The 22,649-nt window shown below is 35.5% G+C and overlaps 2 protein-coding genes across 4 annotated transcripts in view; both read right to left on the reverse strand.

The window, feature by feature from the left end:
• Positions 1-22,649, reverse strand: part of IPO11 (importin 11) — a 190,186-nt gene that overhangs the window by 40,298 nt on the left and 127,239 nt on the right. Inside the window, exons 27-28 of one of the 3 annotated variants that reach the window (XM_005694661.3) lie at positions 18,316-18,437; positions 3,297-3,375 (exon numbers count right to left, since the gene is read on the reverse strand). In XM_005694661.3, coding sequence (XP_005694718.1) covers positions 3,354-3,375; positions 18,316-18,437 — 144 coding nt within the window. In that variant the 3' untranslated portion in view covers positions 3,297-3,353. Of the gene's footprint in view, positions 1-3,296; positions 3,376-4,345; positions 4,429-18,315; positions 18,438-22,649 lie in introns of those variants that run through there. The other 2 variants (XM_013972789.2, XM_005694660.2) reach the window with 2 other exon arrangements.
• On the reverse strand, positions 2,378-5,362 carry LRRC70 (leucine rich repeat containing 70). Its single transcript, XM_018065671.1, has 2 exons — positions 4,922-5,362; positions 2,378-4,428 (listed from the first exon to the last, which is right to left on the reverse strand). Exon 2 carries the CDS (start codon positions 4,415-4,417, stop codon positions 2,522-2,524), a length of 1,896 nt encoding a protein of 631 aa, XP_017921160.1. The 5' UTR covers positions 4,418-4,428; positions 4,922-5,362; the 3' UTR covers positions 2,378-2,521.

The following is a 22,649-nucleotide window of genomic DNA, read 5'->3' on the forward strand; positions in this document are numbered from 1 at the left end:
TCTATGTGACACCGTGGACTGTAGCCCTCCAGGCTCCTCTGTCCATGGAATTTTCCAGGCAAGAATATTTCCTACTCCAGGGGATCTTCCCAACCCAGTGATCAAACCCATGTCTCTTGCATCTCCCACACTGGTAGGCAGATTTTTTTTTTTACCCCTAGTGCCACCTGGGAAGCTCATATTATAAGCCATTCTTCCAATTAACTCTTTTTTTAATGAGTGCAGAGAGGTGGCGGGAAAAAGCAAGCCATTCTCTTTAAGACAATAAGAAATAGCTACAATGATCTGTGTGCAGTGGGATGGGAAGAAACTGCCATTTTACATGATTTTCAACAGGAAGACTATGCTTTAAGAAATACTGTTCAATGAAGATACACTAAAGTTCCATAAAAAGGAGATGATCAATGAGTGGTATAGAACCGTTTGGAAAAGACATTAGGGTGAAAAAACCTAACCAAGACTTGTTTTCAATGCTTACAGGAATCACTTGATAAACTGGTTCTTGTGTTTTTCTTTTTTTTAATTTTTTTCAAAGTAACATAAAAGAATTGAATAGATTTGATAATTATGGGGTTGGACACATGACCTCACCATTATGTCTTTAAAAACTATACTTGAGATGGTGTAATACTGAAAAAAGTGGGCCCATTATCCTGTTAATAGTGCTCCCTAACTGTGATATCATTAACACTCTAGATAATAATGAAACAACTGATTCATATCCCTCCCCACCCACCTAAGGCCTCATCAGTAAGTCCAGTAACAGAAAAGAAAAGTACAAGTTTTAATGAGAAATGAAACAGGCCTTCTAAGGAGAAAAAAAAATTATTATTATTCAGGGGGTGATGCATATAAACAAAGTCTAACTGGTAAAGAGAACCACCTTCTCTTTGGTTTCACCCACCCCTTTCTCTTTACTCTTAGTCCAGAGCAGCACAACACATTACAAGCCCATGCATATCTTTTTCAGTCTGGCCTAGTAACAGAAGACAAGCAAAGTGGGAAGAACAAGAAGGGCAACAGGATGGGGGGAAGGACATGCGCAGTCAGCTTGGTGGGTAGGAAGTCCTAACATCAAAGCCGATTTTCAGAGCCTTGGAAAAGGTTTTCAGGCTTTCCCCCTTCCCCACCTCCCCTGCCATCTTCACAACCCCTAAAAACAAACATGACAAACTTTGCTGTTTTCGTTGTGCTGTGGGTAAGATAATGGAGTAAAAATGTCCTAATTACATATGGGTCCCCTCCACCTTAAAGCTTAAACACTTGGCTATCTCTATAATCCTAAAGTTTAAGAATAGTCCACGTATATGTTCTATTTGAATGTTCTATTTCTTGACCTAAGTGGTGACTCAAACAGGTCTATTTCGTTCTGTACGTGGTTTATAAACGAACAGAAGTTTTCTAGAATGTTGCCTATAATCTTAAGGCAAATGTTTCCCAAAAACCTAACATACGATTTCTCCCTCCTCTGCTACTCCTCAGCCAATCACCAAGGCACCTAGAATCCATCTATCTAGAATCCATCCATCCTCTCTGCCAATACCCTGGTCCAGGCCTCCAGCATCTCTCCCCTGGATCAATGATTTAGATTAATCCTGGATCTAGTCTTGTTACTTCCAGAAACAGTGCACTTTCAGTTTGTATTTGCCAAATGCTAAATGTTTAAAAGAAGCACTGAATGTGTCACCAAACAATAGCATTTGCTACTCTTACCATTGCTTAAGATCCTTCCATGGCCCCCTGCTGCCCCAGGGAAAAATACGAAATTACAATATCCTTCATCATCTGAGTTTTCTCTCTAGCTGCAGATCTCAATACCATTCACAACTCCAGATGGAGTGAATTTTAGTTCCTGAAAGCAGTATTCTATTTCTTCAACCCTTCTGATACAATGTTATCTCTACCTACTACTCAGCTCTCTTCTCTAGGCTAATGTCTACTTATTCTTTGCAGGCCAGTTTCAATGTCCCTGTTCTTATAGAGCCTTCTCTCGTCTCCATATATGTTATACAAAACAGTACCTCCAAGTGCAGTACTTACCATACTGTACAATAACCCTATGTGTCCTCCTCAACATTTCAAGCTCTACCAAAAATAGGAACCATGCCCATGCTGCTCACAATTATAACCCTAGCACCCAGGCAGCAGAAAATTAAAAGCATGCACTCTGGAATTTGGGACAGTTTCTTACCTCACTCTGCCTAGGTTTCCCTATCTATAAAACAAAGATATTATTACCTTATAGGCTTTTTAAGGATTCAGTGTTATATGTACAATATTTAACATAGTGCTTGGTATACAGAAATGTTAGCTATTATTATTACTTGATATAGTGCCTATCAAAGATAATATTTACGGAATGAATACAGTATTCACAAATTATTAAAAACCTGTGTTTATTAATACTAAGCTCACAAAAATCATTATATACCCAAATAAAGTCTATAATTCTATAAGGATGTTTCAGTTTTATTCATGTCCATGACACTGAGGTTTTCTTACAGCCCATTATTTAATTGAATTATAAGGCAGAATGTTCAAAGAGAATGACCTGTGCCTCACTTTCAGGAACAATTTGTTTATGAAGTTGAATCTGCTCCAAACCAGGGCTTTCTACAGAATTTGGGGAAGTGTTACAAATTGAAGCTGTTACATTATACCTTGCTGACTGATAAAAGCTATAGTATTCAAGTCTATTTTCCCCTGAGTTTTCTGGTGCCTTTAGTTTTTGTTTAAATTGAACAACTTTGTAGATCAAAAAAACAATTAAAACACAGGCTAAAATAAAAAAAGCTAGCAAAATGTCAAAAGCCTCATTCAGCTTTTCAACTTCTTGTGTACAAATCGGAGATGTTTTCCCTGATACTGAAGCAGCATCAATCGGCAGAGCACTGTTTTTTTCCAAGTTCAAGTTAACAGGAGAAGTACGCTGTATTTGCACAGGTAACATCGCAGTAGTCTGTAATGGGTTACCAAAAGTATTCTCTTGAAAAAATATACTGGCAGGTGAAGTACGAATTCGTTCCCCGAAAGTAACGCTCTCAGTGTTTTCCGAACGTTTCCCATTTGTGGTTATTTTATGCCAGGCCATCATTAACGTAGTGGTCTTGTGGTAAATATGAAGAGATCTTATAGCCCAAGTTCTGGATACATTTGCAGAAGATGTAACACAATTTGTAAAGTCAGTCCATTTAACATAATGCAACGCTCTGCCGCGCATGGATGGGGGATTCTGACAAAAGATGTTTAGAGTAATGGCTGAAGATGCTAACCAGTCGCGAAGACCCAATAGTCTGCAGCTACATTCCCAAGGATTAGAATCTGCCTGAAGACGAATCAGTGAAGACAATGGCTTAAGGACCCTTGGATGTAAGTCTGTAAGATTATTAAATGACAGGTTAAGAATCTTCAAAGATGCTCCCATGTTTTCAAATGTATTCTTATCAATGCTGATTATTCTGTTTCTATCTAACCTAAGGTAAATTAAATTTTTTAACAAGCTAAATGTGTCAGAATTTAAATTTTCTAAATCATTATGACTTAAAATCAAATGTTTAAGGTTACTAATTCCACTAAATCCATCCTTAGTAACATTTTTAATTCTTGAATTTTTCAGGAAGAGATACTCCAAATTGACAAGCCCTTTAAATGCAAAGGGCTGTATTGTTTCAATATGGTTATGAGACAAAGAAAGTCTTTTAAGACTCTTAAGTACTTCAAAAGTATTTGATGGTACTTTTGTTAAATTATTACCTTCTAGATACAAACAATCCAGGTTTCCAAGGTGCTGAAAGCCTGAGTCTGATATTCTCAAAATTTTATTGTTTGACAAATCAAGTATCCGAAGAGCAATCATACCAACAAAGGTACCACTCCCGAGGACAGTGAGGCGATTTCTTTGCAGATTTAAGTACTGAACTGAAACCAGATCACGAAACACTCCTCTTGGAACAAAAGATACTTGATTAGACTGTAAATATAAATTACGAAGATTGGAAAGTCCCTCAAATATTCCAGGATCCAAGCGTTTTATAAAATTATTATTCAGATACAGAAAATACAGATGCCTCAAATGAACAAAAGCTTTTGGATATACATACACAATGCTAGAATTATCTAAATGCAACGCTACAAGAGAATGAAGTCCCGTTAATCCACTTTCATTTATATGAGATATATTATTTCCAGTCAGATACAGAAAAACTGTACTTTCAGGGAAATTCTTAGGAATACTTGAAAGGCCTAAGTTACGGCAGTTAATTTGTCTCCCAGTGCAGAGCTGGCAAACAGACGAACATCCAAGAATCTCTTTATGGAATAATAATACAAGATAACAGGTAACAAGTAGAAACAGTCGTAGGCAAGGCAGAGAAAAACGTACTCCACACATAGCCCTGTTCTTGGTTTCTCTGTTCATATCAAAATTGGCTACAAAAAGAAAAGGTAAAACTTTAAATTATCAAAAAGTTCTTTAACTGAAAGCTTTATAGTACTAGAAATTCTATACCTTATTTTATTAGGATTAGCCATAATACTATATATCATAAATCATACTACAGTGATAGCATAAAATAGTAAGTTTGAAATATGTTCTAGAATTATTAGCACCTCTAGGCCATTAACTCACTGTTTAACAAAATGATAATCAAATTAAATGAACTGCAAAATAAAATGTTTGCTAAGTTAACCTAAAATATTAAAACTGACTATAACAAAACTGACAAATGATGATGCGGAGATAAAGATCTTGGATATAAATATGCCCTTCATCAACTTTAAGTCTACTATCAATTTAACAACATAATTTTCGAAAATACAAATTCAGTACAGAACAATTAAACTCTCTTTAAACTATAGATTTTTACAAATTGAATTATTTCTTGTTTCAACTAAAAGTTCATATTTAAATAAATAATCTTACCAAGAACAGGAAATTCATATTATTAACACTCAGCTGATTCAAGCAACGGTTTTCTTTATAAATCTGAAGAACGACATTTCTAGGCTGCATTTCTTTTGTGGCGCTGTTGACCTCCACCCCTCCACCTTTTTTTTTTTTTTTAAGTCACAATTTGCTCAGGAAACACCACTCTTCACATTAGTTCCTCCACACTCAGTGTGTAAAACACAGGTTGTCATGGATACAGGAAACTGAGAGACAGGAAGTCATGTTATCTGTGTTTCAAAAGTTTGCTAAAAGGAAATCTCAGGAACTTATTTTTTCAGAAGGCAGTTAATCTGAGTTTTCCCAATGCACAAACCTAAATATTTCATCTTTAAAATAAGCATTTTTAAAATATGTATTATTTAAATACTTAGAATGAACAAACTCTGGATACATCAACTACAAATAGCTATCAAATGGAAAAAACAAGTTGAAATAAGATATAAATAGAGTAATATAACTTCTGTGAATTTTTTAAATGCACAGAATATTTATATTTCTATTATTCTGAGTATACAGTAGAGACTTTAATTTTGTTTTATTCCTTAAAAAAATGGTAGCAAAACAATTTAGAATGATGAACATAAAGGCTGTTCCTCTGTGCTCTCCTTTCTTGATTTAAAAAAAACTGGCACATAAAATGTACTGAATACCACCAATAAGTACCTTAATACATTAAGGTATATGCCTTGAGCTGGAAAATGATAATTTGTATACCAAATCACTGACAAAGGTAATCTTTGATGAAAGAGACCCTTTAATGACTTTTTATTATACATACATCTAAATTAGTCTGAATTATTTATAAAACACATCTGTGTATAATGTAATTCTTTAAAGTAAGGATTTAAAGCACTGACTATACACCATATATATTATGTACTGTTCAGTCATTAATTTTCCAAAAATCTGACTGCTTAGGCTTTCTATTTTAATTCTGACTTATTAATATTTCTAATACCCTGACGGTATGATTAAAATACCAGTAGTAATATGTATAATTGTATACCATAACTCCCTTTGATACTAAAGCAGCTTTTCATATCAAGACAATTACTTCAGATAATAATATGAATTATTTCCATATTAATATTTTGTATAACCCAGTATTTTTTTTTACAATAAAAAATCAGAAGTGCACTCTAGAGACAATCTTTATCAAAATGATTTACAAATCTCACGACTATCTTTTGTGGCCTCTATTGTTATTACTATTTTATAGTTAAAGAAATTAGAAAACAGCAACCAAAAAACTAAATGACAGGGAAATGGCATGAATTAGACGTAAAGAAGAAACAAGAGCTAGGTTTTTCAAGTTCATTTTTTTCATATTTTGAATAACATAGAGGATTTTTTTCAATTATGTCATGTAACTTAAAGAATTATGATGGGGTTTAGGACATGCTAGCACAAGATATAGCACCCTGGCATACTGACTACGTTAAGCTGAAGGAGACTGAGCATGCAGCATAAGCAGGAAGTTCTCTTTCTGATCTCTATCCCCCCCAGCCACAGCCCCATACTCCTTGCCCTTGTCCCCTGAAACAAGTCATTAAACCCTCCAGTGAGAAATGCCCTTCCTATACTGGGAGGAAGGGAGCACCCTTATCTTCAAAGATAAGAAGACTCAGAAGAACCCAAACAAATAGGACTTGCAAATTTTCCCCTGGTTTATTATACATACTTATCTCATACCCTTTACCATACATATCTTCCCATGACTCTGCACCAAAGTCGGTGTAAAAATACACAGGTTTAATGGTTTCTTTGGGTCTTCATTCCCTCATGAAGACTCTCATGACATGTAAAAGTGAAAAGTGTTAGTCGCTCAGTTGTGTCCAATTCTTTGCAACCCCATGGACTGTAGCCCACCAGGTTCCTTTGTCCATGAGGATTCTCCAGGCATGAATACTGGATGGGTTGCCATTCCTTTCTCCAGGGGATCTTCCTGACTCAGGGATCAAACCCAGGTGTCCTGCTTCTTCTGCATTGCAGGCAGATTTCTTTCCAGTCTGAGACACCAAGGAAGACCAACTCTCTCCCAAAATGTTCCTCATTTGGATTTGTCGGATATTTCCTCATGGTTAGAACCAGGTTAATCTTCCCTGGTTGGAATATTACATAAGTGATATGTTCTTGAAATATAACATCTAGCAGTACATGGTGTCTACCTGCTTCTCGTTCATGATGTTAATTCTGAAGGTTGCTAAGAGTCAGACATGACTTAGCAACTGAACAGCCACCACCCACTTCCCTGCTGGTCCAGTGGTTAAGACTGCACTTCCAGTGCAGGAGGTATGGGATTGATCCCTGGTAAGGGAACTAAGATCCTGCATGCCACATGGTGTGCCCACCAAAAACTGAAAAACCATTCAGTCAATCAGTTTTCTTTTTTTTAAATGTCATTTAAAAGTCATAAGCATTCAGGAACTTCCCTAAGCAGTTAGGACAGGAGATAGAAGACACAAGTAGCTGGTTTTCTAAGATGCCAGGCTGAACTGAACAATAATGTGTAAACTGAATGCACAGCATGTTGCCCTAACACATGAAAGAAACTTCGAAAATACTGCTGAATGTCTGTTGTATCAGAATCACAGGCTTGATATTTGATAGGAAGGTAGGGGCACTTTAGTTCTGCTATACGTTTCAAGGGTACAATGAATTTGTATTGGAAATGAAAACCAAAATGGACTATTTCCATTCAAATTCCAAGGTGGAAGGACAGAAAAACGTCAAAATACTTCCAAATGTGCCAAACTTCTGGGTGGGGAGAGACATTAGGTTTTCAAAGGACTGGTCAGAAGAACAAGTTGACATTCAGCTTTGTAAAGTTTTATAAATGACAATAAATTTTTTTAAATCACCAAGCCCAGATATTAATAATCTACCTCTTTTTTCCACAAAACTACTCAGTGAACATGCATTAATGGCACCAACTGTTCATCTTCTTAAACCATCTTGTCTACACCGCCCAGCTTCTGTTACTGAAAGATTCACTGCACAATCTGATCAAAAAATAAAAACATGAAAAGCTGCATCACAGAGGGGTTGTTCCTCATAGACTGAAATGATGTGAACCAATCTGATGTAACCTAATATTTTCCTTTTTCTGTTACTGTATCTTTTCTCTATAGAGAAGCATGCCCCTAATACCTCAAACTCTTGCCAGGATATCCACATCAAGATCTAGCCTCTTCATACACAGGTCAGATGTCAAATACAAAGCTTCTGCTGCCACAAAGCACACAAAATTTACCTTTCAAACTCTGCTGGCATGTGATGTTAGCACTCACCTTGTGCTTGTCAAACACCCTGGTATCAGCTATGATCCCTTCAAGTTTACCACTCTTCTACATACTCCCCTAACTAGACCTGTCATCTTCCCTCACAGCTCAGTTGGTAAAGAATCTGCATGAAAGGCAGGAGACCCAGGTTTGATCCCTGGGTCAGGAAGATCCCCTGCAGAAGGAAATGGCAACCCATTCCAGTATTCTCGCCTGGAGAATCCCGTGAACAGAGGAGCCTGGCGGGCTAGAGTCCACAGGGTCACAAGAGCCTGACACAACATAGCGACTAAACCACCACCTAATTAGAACTATCAATTTCTCAATGGTAATGTCTATGCCTAAAAGTCCTCTGTATTCACATAATACTTAGTTAATACAGTTTTTTATATATAGTCAATATATATTTTAATTCAATAACATAATTTAAGCCAAATTCACCAACTGCATATTTTTTTAAAAGCTGATATAACTATGATTACAATAACATGCCTCTGCTGTTTCCCAAACACATATAAACACTGCAATTATCTGCATAAAACTCACTATTTGACCACTCCCAAGACCTAACCAAACAAACACACTAAGACAGGGTGAAAATGCCATAAGCAGTAAGTAACATATTTCTGTGATTCTCTTAAGACCCTACAGCATTGCACTACGTTTTAATCACAGGAAAATTTAGACAAGTTATTTCAAATTAAAACAAACTAGGCTGATTACATAGGACTGGAAAAGTTCAGTTTTCATTCCAGTCCCAAAGAAAGGCAATGCCAAAGAATGCTCAAACTACTGCACAACTGCACTCATCTCACATGCTAGTAAAGTAATGCTCAAAATTCTCCAAGCCAGGCTTCAGCAATACGTGAACCGTGAACTCCCTGATGTTCAAGCTGGTTTTAGAAAAGGCAGAGGAACCATAGATCAAATTGCCAACATCCGCTGGATCATGGAAAAAGCAACAGAGTTCCAGAAAAACATCTATTTCTGCTTTATTGACTATGCCAAAGCCTTTGATTGTGTGGATCACAGTAAACTGTGGAAAATTCTGAAAGAGATGGGAATACCAGACCACCTGACCTGCCTCTTGAGAAACCTGTATGCAGGTCAGGAAGCAACAGGTAGAACTGGACATGGAACAACAACAGGCTGGTTCCAAATAGGAAAAGGATACGTCAAGGCTGTATATTGTCACCCTGCTTATTTAACTTCTATGCAGAGTACATCATGAGAAATGCTAGGCTGGAAGAAGCACAAGCTGGAATCAAGATTGCTGGGAGAAATATCCATAGCCTCAGATTATGCAGATGACACCACCCTTATGGCAGGAAGTGAAGAGGAACTAAAAAGCCTCTTGATGAAAGTGAAAGTGGAGAGTCAAAAAGTTGGCTTAAAGCCCAACATTCAGAAAACGAAGATCATGGCATCTGGTCCCATCACTTCATGGGAAATAGATGGGGAAACAGTGGAAGCAGTGTCAGACTTTTTTTTTTTTGGCTCCAAAATCACTGCAGATGGTGACTGCAGCCGTGAAATTAAAAGACGTTAAAAGACGTTTACTCCTTGGAAGAAAAGTTATGACCAACCTAGATAGTATATTGAAAAGCAGAGACATTCCTTTGCCAACAAAGGTCTGTCTAGTCAAGGCTATGGTTTTCCCAGTGGTCATGTATGGATGTGAGAGTTGGACTGGGAAGAAGGCTGAGCACCAAAGAATTGATGCTTTTGAACTGTGGTGTTGGAGAAGACTCTGGAGAGTCCCTTGGACTGCAAGGAGATCCAACCAGTCTATTCTGAAGGAGATCAGCCCTGGGATTTCTTTGGAAGGACTGATGCTAAAGCTGAAACTCCCGTACTTTGGCCACCTCAGAAGAGCTGACTCATGGGAAAAGACTCTGATGCTGGGAGGGATTGGGGGCAGGAGGAGAAGGGGACAACAGAGGATGAGATGGCTAGATGGCATCACTGACTCGATTGACATGAATCTGAGTGAACTCCGGGAGTTGGTGATGGACAGGAAGGCCTGTCGTGCTGCGATTCACGGGGTCGCAGAGAGTCAGACACGACTGAGCAACTGAACTGAACTGAGGCTGATTACAACAATCATAAAGGTAAAAAGAAATATGTCTATTAAGGTGTAAAATTTCCAAAGACACTAGCGATTACTGTAATTTCCTGCTCTCCATTTCTTCCCCTGTAGTTCTTTAGACAATCAAACACTGCAAAAGAACTACATTGACATTAAAATCGCTCTGGTAAGTATAAAGCAAAAGCAAACAAAGAGTTTTAAAAGTAGGCATTCTGTTCAAAACTAGGACCAAATCTGTCGGTCCTAATCTATGTGAGTATCAACCACACGAGATTCCCTTTTCTGTCTCGGCACAGCAAACTTGTCAGCTTTCTCTTCCTCTCTGCCCATGGAAATGGAGCAGAGGAAAAGGCTCCATTTCTTGGACCTTAAGTGTCTGGGATCCAGAATTCACAAAGCCGGCTTTTTGTAGTGTAGTATTACCAAATTTCCTTTGATTTCTCTATATTATCAACGTGCAACATTCCTTATAAATAATACTCTTATTAGACGAAAACGTCAAACAAAACCACCATTGGAGAAAAACAACTCAGTCAGTGTCTATGCACTGACTGACTTTAAATTCAGCTGGAATAACAGAAAGACCGGCAACATATCAGAAATTCAACTCCCACAGAACAATAGATTACTTACTACTTTTATAACAGCTATATCCCAGGAGAGTAATTTTGTCAGTACATATGGACAGAATATTTCAGTGCCTCTATGAAAATGGCAATACTATGCAGCAGCACCAATCTGATAACGAAAAAATGATACTAATTAAAGTACAAGCTGCCTTTGGTAGAATATATCAGTTTTTCTAAACATAAAACGTATGTTGTTTTTTTTCATACAGAATGAAATGTAATCTAGTAATAACTATAGCAGCTACTGTAGCAATAATAACAGCAAGTAATGTCTCTTGAGTTCTTTATATCTAACATATAGAAGCAAGTAACATTATACAAAAAACCTAATAATAACCAGTGAGTTTTGAATTATCTCACTTTACCTTTACCAGAGGATGTCTACAAAAGAGATACTATTAACCTCATTTTAAAAATGAAGAAACAAATGTAAAGAATTTAAATAGCTTGCCCAGAATCACAATTAAAAGGTAAAACTGGGGATTAAGAGTCTCAAAATACTAAGGTATATGTTTAATGATGATTTTCAGAACCCCCAAATTAGCACATAGTAATCAATCAATTGTCAAAAGATGTCGTGTCAAGCAAGCTTCCCAAAGGTGAATAATGGTATACCAGAACTATTTCAAAAAGATTCCTACCACAATTAGATACCACTTTATAGCAACCAGTATGGCTATAATCAAAAATAAAGAATAAAATGTGCTGCTAAGGGTATGCAGAAACTAGAATCCTTATACAATGCTGATGGGAATATAAAATGATATAGCTAACTTGAAAACAGCCTGATAGTTCTTAAAAAGTTAAGCAGAATCGCCATACAACCCAGGAATACCCAAGAGAAATGATAAGCATCTACACAAAAACTTGTATACAAATAATAGCATTATTCACAATAGCCAAAAGGTAGAAACAGCTCGCATGTCCATCATTTGATGACTGGAGAAACAAAATGTGGTATATTCATACAGAAGACTATGATTTAGCAACGAAAAGAAAATAGTGATACCTGTCACAACGTGTAAACTTTGAAAATATGCTAATTTAAAGAAGTCAGTCACAAAAGACCACATATTGTCTGATTCCATTTGTAGGAAATGTCCATAATAGGCAAACCTCTACAGAGACAGAAAGTAGATTAGTGGCTGGCTGGGGAAAGGAATGAGTGATAAGGACTGCTGAAGAGTACCTGGCTCCTGAAACTTTTGCAACTTGTTTTAAGTCGCTGGATATATTCCAGTGTCTCCTAGTTTATAGTCTATGGGAATTTGACTAGAATTTGTATCTTACTACTGTGTGAAATTGTATAAATTTAATTACGTTGAATTGGTTCATGGTGATTTTCAGGTCTACTATATCCCTGCACTTCTCTGCATATTCATTCTATTAATTTTTGAGAGTCTGATATTGAAACTCCAACTAAAAATTTTAATTTTTCAAAAAAATAATTATATAATGGAACTATCTATAACTTTGTTCTGTATTTTCCAAGTCTCCTGTAAATGTGCTATCATACTTTCATAATTTAAAAAATAAAGAGAAAAATATTAAAGAAAAAGAGTACATAGTTCCTTTGGAAATGACAAAATGCTCTAAAATTAACTGTGGTGATGGATGCACAACTCCATGGATATACTAAAAACTACTGAATTGTACACTTTAAATGGGTGAACTGAATTATATCCTAACAAGCTGTTATCACACACACACATACAAGGTGCTTCTAAGACATTTTTCTTGTGAAAGATGTAAAAAAAAAAATGAGAACTAATTTTCACTGTAGAAAACCCACTTAACTATTACATTAAGAATTTATTGATAAAAGAAAATACTCTAAAATGCTAAATAAGAATGCATGACCTAGAAGTTCAAATGCATCCTATTTTAAAGGAAGAAAATAAAATTTTGTCACATTTAAATACTCACTTAGGAATGGTCAGTTTAAACCAAACACAATTCTGGTAAAACAACACAACCACAATTTCAAAAATTTTAAACTGCCTTTTATTTAACTATATTTAAACACTACTTTGTCAACAAAGGTCCATCTAGTCAAGGCTATGGTTTTTCCAGTAGTTATGTATAGATGTGAGAGTTGGACTATAGAGAAAGCTACACGCCAAAGAATTGATACTTTTGAGCTGTGGTATTGGAGAAGACTCTTGAGAGTCCCTTGGACTGTAAGGAGACCCAACCAGTCCATCCTAAAGGAGATCAGTCCTGGGTGTTCATTGTAAGGACTGATGTTGAAGCTGAAACTGCAATACTTTGGCCACCTGATGCGAAGAGGTGACTCATTGGAAAAGACCCTGATGCTGGGAAAGATTGAAGGTGGGAGGAGAAGGGGACGACAGAGGATGAGATGGTTAGATGGCATCATTGACTCAATAGACATAAGTCTGGGTAAACTCCGGGAGTTGGTGATGGACAGGGAGGCCTGGCGTGCTGTGGTTCATGGGGTCGCAAAGAGTCGGACACAACTGAGCGACTGAACTGAATTGAAACTATACCAAAGTATTACTCTTTGGAACCTGTCATCTTGATTCTATTATCTTGTTTTAAAAGTTGTAAACTAGTTTACTAGATAATTATATTACAAAATTTGTACAGAATAATAAATTTCCAAATACTGGTATTTTATTTATACGATTCTTGAGATAAAAGAGAACTATACAGAGACACTAAGTGACCAATCCAAGCATGTCTAGTAAATCTGATACCCAGAGGACTTTATTATAAGGCAATTTCTCCTGGAAAGCAAGCCATCATACCTAAAAACCCTGCTGCTTTGTCAATCTGTTTTTGAATTATTCAACTAGCTTAAGAAAAACATTCCCCATGGGTGACTTTCTTAAATCGTAAAAAAAAAAAAAATTAAACTCTTAAAACATTTGATCTCAGAGATACACATCTGAAATTCTTAGAACTACATCATAAAAATATGTCTCTTAAGTTAGAGAATGAATTGCTATTTCAGAGAATAGAGCCAAAGGAAGGTTTGATTACTCTCATTTTCATCTATGAAAAAAGCTTTTATTTAATCTATGTCTTTGGACAAAAAGTTAGGAAAACTTTAAAATATTACTAAAATATTTAAAATATTACTGCCTTTGTGCATAAATATTTCAGACTTTAAGAAATGGAAAAATTCAAACTTGGAATGACTCCAGTTATAAAACAAAAAGGAAACAAGATAGTTGTACCACACAACTACCAAAACAAAGACTACTATATTCAGAAGGTGACCAAGAAGATATACTAAGAATGCCTAAAAGATATACTAAAAGGCAAAGGCAAAGACAAAATTATATATTTTTAAGTTAGTAACAATGCAGAAAGAATACTACAAAAGGTCATTAAGCTGAAGGTGATATACCTTTGACATATGTGGTTAACATATTTTTAATGAATTAATTAACAGTTTTATAAATACTCAATATACTGAAAATGTCCTGAATTTAAGATTACAGGTACACAAAAAGACTTACTCTTTTAGAACTTAGACTGCAGGAAATGGATGAATGGTTGAGAGAATGGAAGAAAGGGATAAAACAAAAACAGCTAATTTCATTTATCTAGACTGTGTGACCTTATTGCGTAAACTCATTTAATCTTTGTAACACTCTCATCAGGAAGACACTATTAGTATCCTCATTTCAAAACAAGGTAACTTAGGCACAGGAAGTTATTTGGCCACGGTCATTAGTGACCAGCGGCGCTAGAATTTGAGTGTGGTCCTAAAGCCTAGTCTTTGCCAAATATCTGAATCAGAGGTAGTGGATCATGGTAAAACATAGCTTAAATAGCTTCCCAAATAGCCATTCTTCAGATCAGTGGTTCTACCAGCATCTAGTGGGTAGAGGCCACAGATGCAGCTAAATAGCCTAAAATGCACAGTACAGCCCCAGTATCAAATAATCATCTGGGTCTAAACAGTTGAAAGTACTGTGGTTGAGAAACCCTGCTTTAGAATAGTGTTATTTCTTGCATGTGGAAATCTGTTACAATAAAGAAGAAAATAACATTTCCCAATGTAGCCTGATTCAAAATATCATCATCAACACATTATTCTCTAGATCTGCTTTTTTTCAGGCAAAGGAAATGTTACATTGCAAAGCCTAAAAGAAACACAGGAAGAAGAAACTACTATTATATGGGAGATTAACCAGAAAATATCACTGGGGACATGAAAGGGGGAAAATTTTCCTCAAACTCCATCAACTATGCAGTTTTAAATACTGGGTTGGCCAAAAAATTTTTCCATACAGAAAAACTCAAAGGAACTTTTAGGCCAACCCAACAGAAGAAAGGTTATAATGGGAAATGATAAAACTGCTGACAGTTTGTCAACATTCCCTTCCACTAAAGCACTTGAACCTAAATTTTCCAAAGCTATGTCATGGGCCAATGATAATGTGGCAAATTTTTAGAGCAATTAAGTTGTTTTGTTTGTTTTTCAAATGGACACATTTCCTGTATCTATCAATGCTTCTTTAGTCACTAATCCATCAAGGACTATAAAGTTAAATCTTTATTCTTTAAAATTCTATTACCACATTATTTTAAGACTTTCTAGGTACCCTTAAAATGATATGAATTCACAACCACTCAACAGACTTTTCAATACCTTATTTTAAAAACAGAAATAAGATCTGATTTTCCTATTTAGAAAGCTATTTTCTCACAATTTTTAATTTCTTTTTTATATTTTTAAAATTTATTTTTTCTATTGAAGTATAGTTAATTTACAATGTTGTGTTAGTTTCTGGTGTATAACAAAGTGATTATATACTGTTTTTCAGATTCTTTTCCATTATAGATTACTGTGCTGTGTTCAGCCGCTAAGTAGTATCTGACTCTTTGCAACCCCATGGACTATAGCCTGTCAGGCTCCTCTATCCATGGGATTTTCCAGGCAAGAATACTGGAGTGGGTTGCTATTTCCTTCTCCCTCTTGACCCAGGGACTGAACCTGTGTCCCCTGCATTAGCAGGCAGGTTCTTTACTACTGAGTCATCGGGAAGCCCAATATATTTTTAAATTAAAAAAATTAATGTTTAAGAGAAATTCAAGCCTTAATAAAATCTTGCCGTTTAATTTATGTAAACTGACATAGGCCCCAGTCTAAGTTTTCTTTAACCTTTACAGAAGCCTTTTTTATTTTCTTCAGAGAAGTCAACTATTTTCACAACTTACATATCAAAAATATTTTTGGAAATTTTTTTAAAAAATTAAATATTGAAGTCAACCATAATATCAAAAAGGGTAAAACAAATATGCTTGAGATACAATTAGATATCCTTCTCATCTTTTAACCAGTGTCATTTCAAGTTTTCTCTTAATCTCAGTACTTTATGTTAGAGAACACTCTAACATGCTCTATCAAGCTTAGTTTTTTTTTCCATTCATTAATTTATTGAGTAAACGTTTACTGAGTGTTGATTACTGCCAAAGAACAGGTTCTTTAACATCTCCACTTTAAAGGCCTGGTAAATCTCTAGTCACTGTTTTTCTACTAAAAAGAAGGGAAAGACCAGTAAGTTAAAATGTTGGTAGCTTCAATTTGGCTTCCAAAAATAAGTAAGATGCCACTCAGCTTCACAGAGAGGAAATAATGTTGCCCTTGTGTACATCCACCTAGGAGCTAAAAGAGCAAGCTCTGGCATCAATTGCCCAAGCTCAAAATCTTCCTTTTGACATGCCACTTACCAGACCCTAAGCAAGTTATTTAACATTTTTAAGTTATTTCTTTGCTCTATAAAAACAAAACAATTATGTCTCTAACTCAGGACTGTTTAAAAATTAAATGAGACATAAATGTAAAGTACTTAGCGAAACATAAGGCAAATGGTAATGTAAGCATATAAGGTGGGGGTCCCTAGAGAAACAGAATGAGGCATGGCTTTGTCGACAAAACAGAAGGCATTTTTGGCCTATGCCATTTTGTAATCTAAGCCTGGCTACAATGCTTAACACTGAGAAGAATTTAATAATAATGATTTTAAGGGAACAAAAGAACAAACTGCTTTCAAGCAAGAGAAGTAGCAAACTTAACAATAGCAAAACATAATAGCAAACATAACAAATCAGCTGTAAAAACTCACAGGTCTGTTTCAACAGTAAAGAACAGTATGAAGCACTTTCCTGAGCAGTTTTGCAGAATTTAAACTTCCCAGGCATTCAATCTCCTGATCAACTGGAAACTAAGAGATGATGATGTTCATCTTTTCTGACCCTCGTGACCTCAATCAACCAAAGCTTGGACTCTGTGAGACTATCCATGCCCCTTCATAATTATGCATGTACCGGTAGCTTAAAGCTTCCCAAAAGTTGCTGTTCATGGAGACACTGCACTGGGGAAGATCCCTGGCATTCTCCTTACTTGTTGCAAGTGCTAAATCTTTCATTCTCCCAGTCTTTGACTTTGCTGTATCTTTTGGCTAGACACTCACCAAGAGGTAAACCCAGTTTTCGGGTAACAGTAAGGGCTCAATAATTATTATTTATTTATTATAATAACATATAATAGCATATGATATTATTATGATGTGAAGACTAAATAATCACCTGTGTTCTTAATCCAAACTACTATACCAGAAATAATAATAAATTTTTAAAAATAATTTCTAAACCTAACTGCATTTATTTCACTAATTTATCACTAGGATATAGGTGCTGTAAAAATTTTCCAAGACAAAAAAATCTAATATATTATTCTTCTCATAAAACACGATGTCTTAAGGCCTGCTTTTATACTTCTAAAATTAAAAATACCCCAAAAAGAAATATAATGCCAAACAAAAACAGGGATAAAGGCAAAAAAAAAAAAAAACAACTCTTCTTTAAATGCCCAAATCAAAGCATTTTGTATTTGCTTTATGGAAATGAAAATTTTAATAAAGTTTGTAAAATATAATATGACCTCATCTATGTAAGGAGAAAAAAATAACTTCTAAGTTTCTTTAGAGATAATCCAAAATTAACAATTATGTAACAAACTATTGAATTACTAGGAGGATAATACACTTTATGAAGTGTTACTGACATTGAAATATTATTTATTTAATATATTTATATAAAACAAGGACCTAAAATTAAATCTAATAAAATCTGGTTATTTTTTAAAATGGGAATTCAGATAAAAATTAAATAAATTGGTAAAATGAACACCAACAAATTAAACTGCAATGCCCACAATTCCCACCTTTTTAGATCCAGATCAACACTTGGTTGGTTATCAACTAAAAAAATTGGCATACATATGCATGAAACTGCACTGCCCAGCAATACACAGCAATACCAATAGCCAAAACAGTGCTAATACTTTGATGCTTTAACAAAACAAATTTCAAGTAAACATTTCCTCACCTGTTATCAGATGGCAGAAGAGAAAGCAAAGCCAAAGCTGAAAGTTTTCTTCTTTCAGGCTGGGTAATATTGTCCATGCGATCAACCCACATTTCAATCATATTTCCCAAAAGCTGGTCCATCTGAAAAAGAGACCAGGAGGCATTTCAAAATATTTGAAATGCTCTTTACTTATAAGTACTGTTAAAGGCAAAAACCTCATAAAAAAGGTTAAAGTACAATTCCAACAAACCACAGAACTGGAATACAAGAATGTGGGGCAAGCTGTGAGCTGGGAAAAAAAATGAGCAAAATCAGAAATGGAATGTAATTAATCTTGAGAGCCAATTAATTGAGTGCCAAATAGACTTATTCAACTCATCTAGGCTAAGGGTCCACTTGTTTGGACAAATGCTAGTCTAGACGCTGCCATGAAAGTATTTTGCAGATATGATTACATTTGCAATGAGCTGACATTAAGTAGATTACCCTAGATAATGTGAGTGCAGTGTCATTCAATCAGATGAAAGCCTTAAGAAAAAACTAATGTTTCCTATAAATAGAAGAAATCCTGTCTCAGGAATGTAACACAGAAATCCTGCCCAAGTTTTTATTTTCAGCCTGCCCTACAAAATTAGAAATTGCTAGTCCCTGAATCAATCATATGTGCCAATTCCTTCAATATCCATGTGCGCAACTGTATGTGCGTATATCTCTCAATCTCTCTACATACACACAGAACTGGCTCTGTTTCTCTGAAGAACCCTAACTCATGCATAGGTAGAATCTATATAATAAAACACGACCGAGCATACGCATCATGTAGACTGGAAGTGGGTCTCAGGTTTGCTTATAAACATTTGTACACTTCTCACACCTTTTAAAAAGTGCATTTAACAGCAAAATCTGTACTTCAGAGATTTTAGTAACATAAGATCAACCTTGAGTACCCATACTTTCCTAGTTCTGTGCTTCTACATTTTTCCAAGAAATGCTTCAATACATTTTTTCCAACACAGTTTAAAAGATAATAAACAGTCAAGTGAACACTTATTGGTTCAAGACAACCATTTATACTTGAGCTCCCCATATGGTGTGCTGTGTCCTAAGATGCCACAGTGAACTCACAAAGTATTTAAAATTATTCAGAGAAACACAGTGACATCTGTCGATTACTGCAAGAACTACTAGTTCAATATAGTTCCTAGTTTTAACATTACATTCCCTTTGATGACTATCTTTGCACAGTACTACCAAAAAGTCAGGGTCGAACAGAAGATGAAAGTGGAGGTGTCCAACCTGAAACTAAGGTTAAGAGTCTTGGTGGTGCCCAGTGGCCATTCATATTCCACTAATCAGTAACTGCGGCTATTTAAGAATGAAATAAAGATGTTATTCTTCAGATTTTTGTGTATAATTTTCAATAGATACAAAGTTATAAGGACATGAATACAAATTAAGTTGTTCGGATTGTGTAATCAAAAGAACAGTTAGATATTTACTCTAGAGGCATTGTGAAAATGTTACTAACACATTAAGGGCACCATGAAGCAATACAGTCTACTAACTGCTGATTTATACCATGTGTCTTCCATGTTCACTTAATTTGGAAACGAATGGTTCGGATGCTTTACAGATTTACTGCAATTAATATCAAGTAAGCAAGATTTTAAAAACAAAGCATAACCATACAAAAGAAAGTATCAAGTTACTAAAATCTAATATATACAGCTAAAGCTAGAGTAACATGTGGTTGAAATGAAGACGTAATCAGCAGAGACAGGCATCTCTATGGTCTAATATTATTTATAACTTACATTTATTTGCTCTATTATAAAAGTAACAACAGCACATAATAAAAATAGAAATAAGACAACTGTAACAAATGTTGATGACTAGTTATGGTGAATCATGAGGCAAACAAATTCTGCAGTATTTCAGAGAACTATTAATTTTTAAAATTATAGTATTTCTTAAGCAGCATAATAAAAAGATGATGAGATTTCTCTACCTTGATAACAAACGCCAGAATCTTACCCTGGCAGGTCATGCTAAAGATACCACAATTAAATAAATACCCATTGTAGAAAGAAAAAAATTTATTTCTGACTGGTTCTATCGCTTTTATAACTTTAAAGAATATGACTTATGCTTTCTGTAAGAATTAAGTAGTTTTATATAATTATATTCCCTGTAGGAACAGAATAAAATGTTTATGCAAATAGCGATCTTTTTTAAATGTTGTCTTCTTAATCTAACCTTCATAGCAGCTGCTATTCAAGCAATAAAATGTCATTTTTACATAAGATTTCTTGAAAAATCATTCATCTTGTAGAAATAAAAAAGTAACTTCAATCTCTCCAGTATCAGAAAGATATGTGCTATTTCAAGTCAAACAGTTAAAACAGATTAAGGGGAAAATAATCTAAGTGGCAGGTCTTGAAGAAAGTCATCTCCTTAAGATGAAAAATTTGTAGAATTGAAGTATGTTATCAGAATATTTCACTCCTCCCCCCAAATTTACAAAGTCTAAATTATAGGGCATTGCCAGAAAGAGTAAGATGATAATGTTTCTAGAAAACAAAGAAATATTCAAGGTATAGTTCAGTCTTAGTTTTGTAGAAAGAAAAACAGATATTATTCCAATTATTCAGCTACAAACAACTTACTGAATCTTTAAAAATAAGTTATTTACCCTAGAATCATACTGACATTGTGAAAACAATTTTAGTTCAGCATTGAACATTTGCTCACTCCCTCTGAAATTCCACTAAAATGAGAGTAAATAAATATAAAAAGCAAACAAATAACCCCACAGGGTCTATGAAAGAGAAGAAACTACAGTTGGTAAAGATGGCAACAACTTCTTAGAAGATGGCAAGTGGATGAAAGAGTGCTTAGTAAGTGACTTAGCAGAACAAAGAAGCCTGGAAAAAAACTGCTTGCCAGGGGAAAAATAGTCTAATGCAAACAGACTTGTTTCTCAGAATCTTGCAATTATCAAGCCACAAAGAAGACAGAGGCATAGAGCTCAAAAACAGGAAAACTAGCTGAGAATCTGTACAAGGAACAATTAGAAACTTCCAGATCACCATCCCCACTCCTATGGGAGTACAAAGATTCAGTATCTGCAAAAACAAACCCTGAGAAGTTCCAACTCAAGGCATCAAGAACAGGGGGAAGACAAGGTGAGAAACAAATTAAAATTAGATGATCTAAATGAAAATCAAGATGTTGAGTGGTGACAAACCATAATCCCCAAAGCCCTTCCCCCCATCCTGAATTCCACAACAAGTGTTTACAAGAAGAAAGATGCTATCCCTTGGAAGAAAAAGGAAGTCTAAAGAGAAAAAGGGCCTACAAATACTGTCATTTTCTAGCAAATTTCCCTACAGCAAAAGCACCATTCTTCAATACTCTAGGCTCTAAATTGAATTAGGTTTTCGTCTAAAAAGTATTCTTCATTCAAGACAGAAAATGACTCTGAAAGACTTTGATTAGCAAATGCTTAGAGGTGGACTAAGCAGGTGCACTGTTCTAACAGTGACTTTTACAATGAACCCAACTTCTTACCTAAAAATATAAAATCATTCAAAATTAACTTGGTTTTCTCTACTATCTGACAACTGTTTTCAAATGTTTAGAAGAGACAAACCCTTCTGCAACATCTTTGCTTGTTCAAAGCTATCTGGATTTACTGGAACTCATTTTCCTCAGTTCAGTCGCTCAGTCATGTCCGACTCTTTACGACCCCATGAATTGCAGCACGCCAGGCCTCCCCAGGCCTCCCTGTCCATCACAAACTCCCAGAGTTCACCCAAACTCATGTCCATCGAGTTGGTGATGCCATCCAGCCATCTCATCCTCTGTTTTCCCCTTCTCCTCTTGGCCCCAATCCCTCCCAGCATCAGAGTCTTTGCCAATGAGTCAACTCTTCACATAAGGTGGCTAAAGTATTGGAATTTCAGCTTTAGCATCAGTCCTAGTCCTATTTAATTCAATGTCCTTTAAAACTGTGCTCACAGTCAACAGTAATATTTCAACTACAGTAATATTTCATTCTCTAACATGATGGCTTGGCAATTTTTGGCCAATTCTTGGTGAAAACACTTTTTCTTCACATTGAGAAGTGAAAAAAATAAATGTCCCATGAAAAACCAGTGTTCTTACTACAGTGAGAGAAATAAGTCTGACCCTATAATATCTCTCTCCAATCCTTCATACTGTCAACAGGCTGAAGCAGCACCAGCACCTGCCACAGGTCATTATTTCTATTTTGCCAGGAACAAGGCAAGGATGCCAAAATTTACCAGTTCTATTCAACACAGTATTGGAAGTTCTAGCCAGAACAGACA

The sequence above is a fragment of the Capra hircus genome, chromosome 20, assembly GCF_001704415.2.
Source record: "Capra hircus breed San Clemente chromosome 20, ASM170441v1, whole genome shotgun sequence".
NCBI lineage: Eukaryota > Metazoa > Chordata > Mammalia > Artiodactyla > Bovidae > Capra > Capra hircus.

What these genes read in the sequence shown, in the direction of transcription:
- LRRC70 (XM_018065671.1), bottom strand. Translation starts at nt 4,417, where the DNA reads ATGAACAGAGAAACCAAGAACAGGGCTATGTGTGGAGTACGTTTTTCT.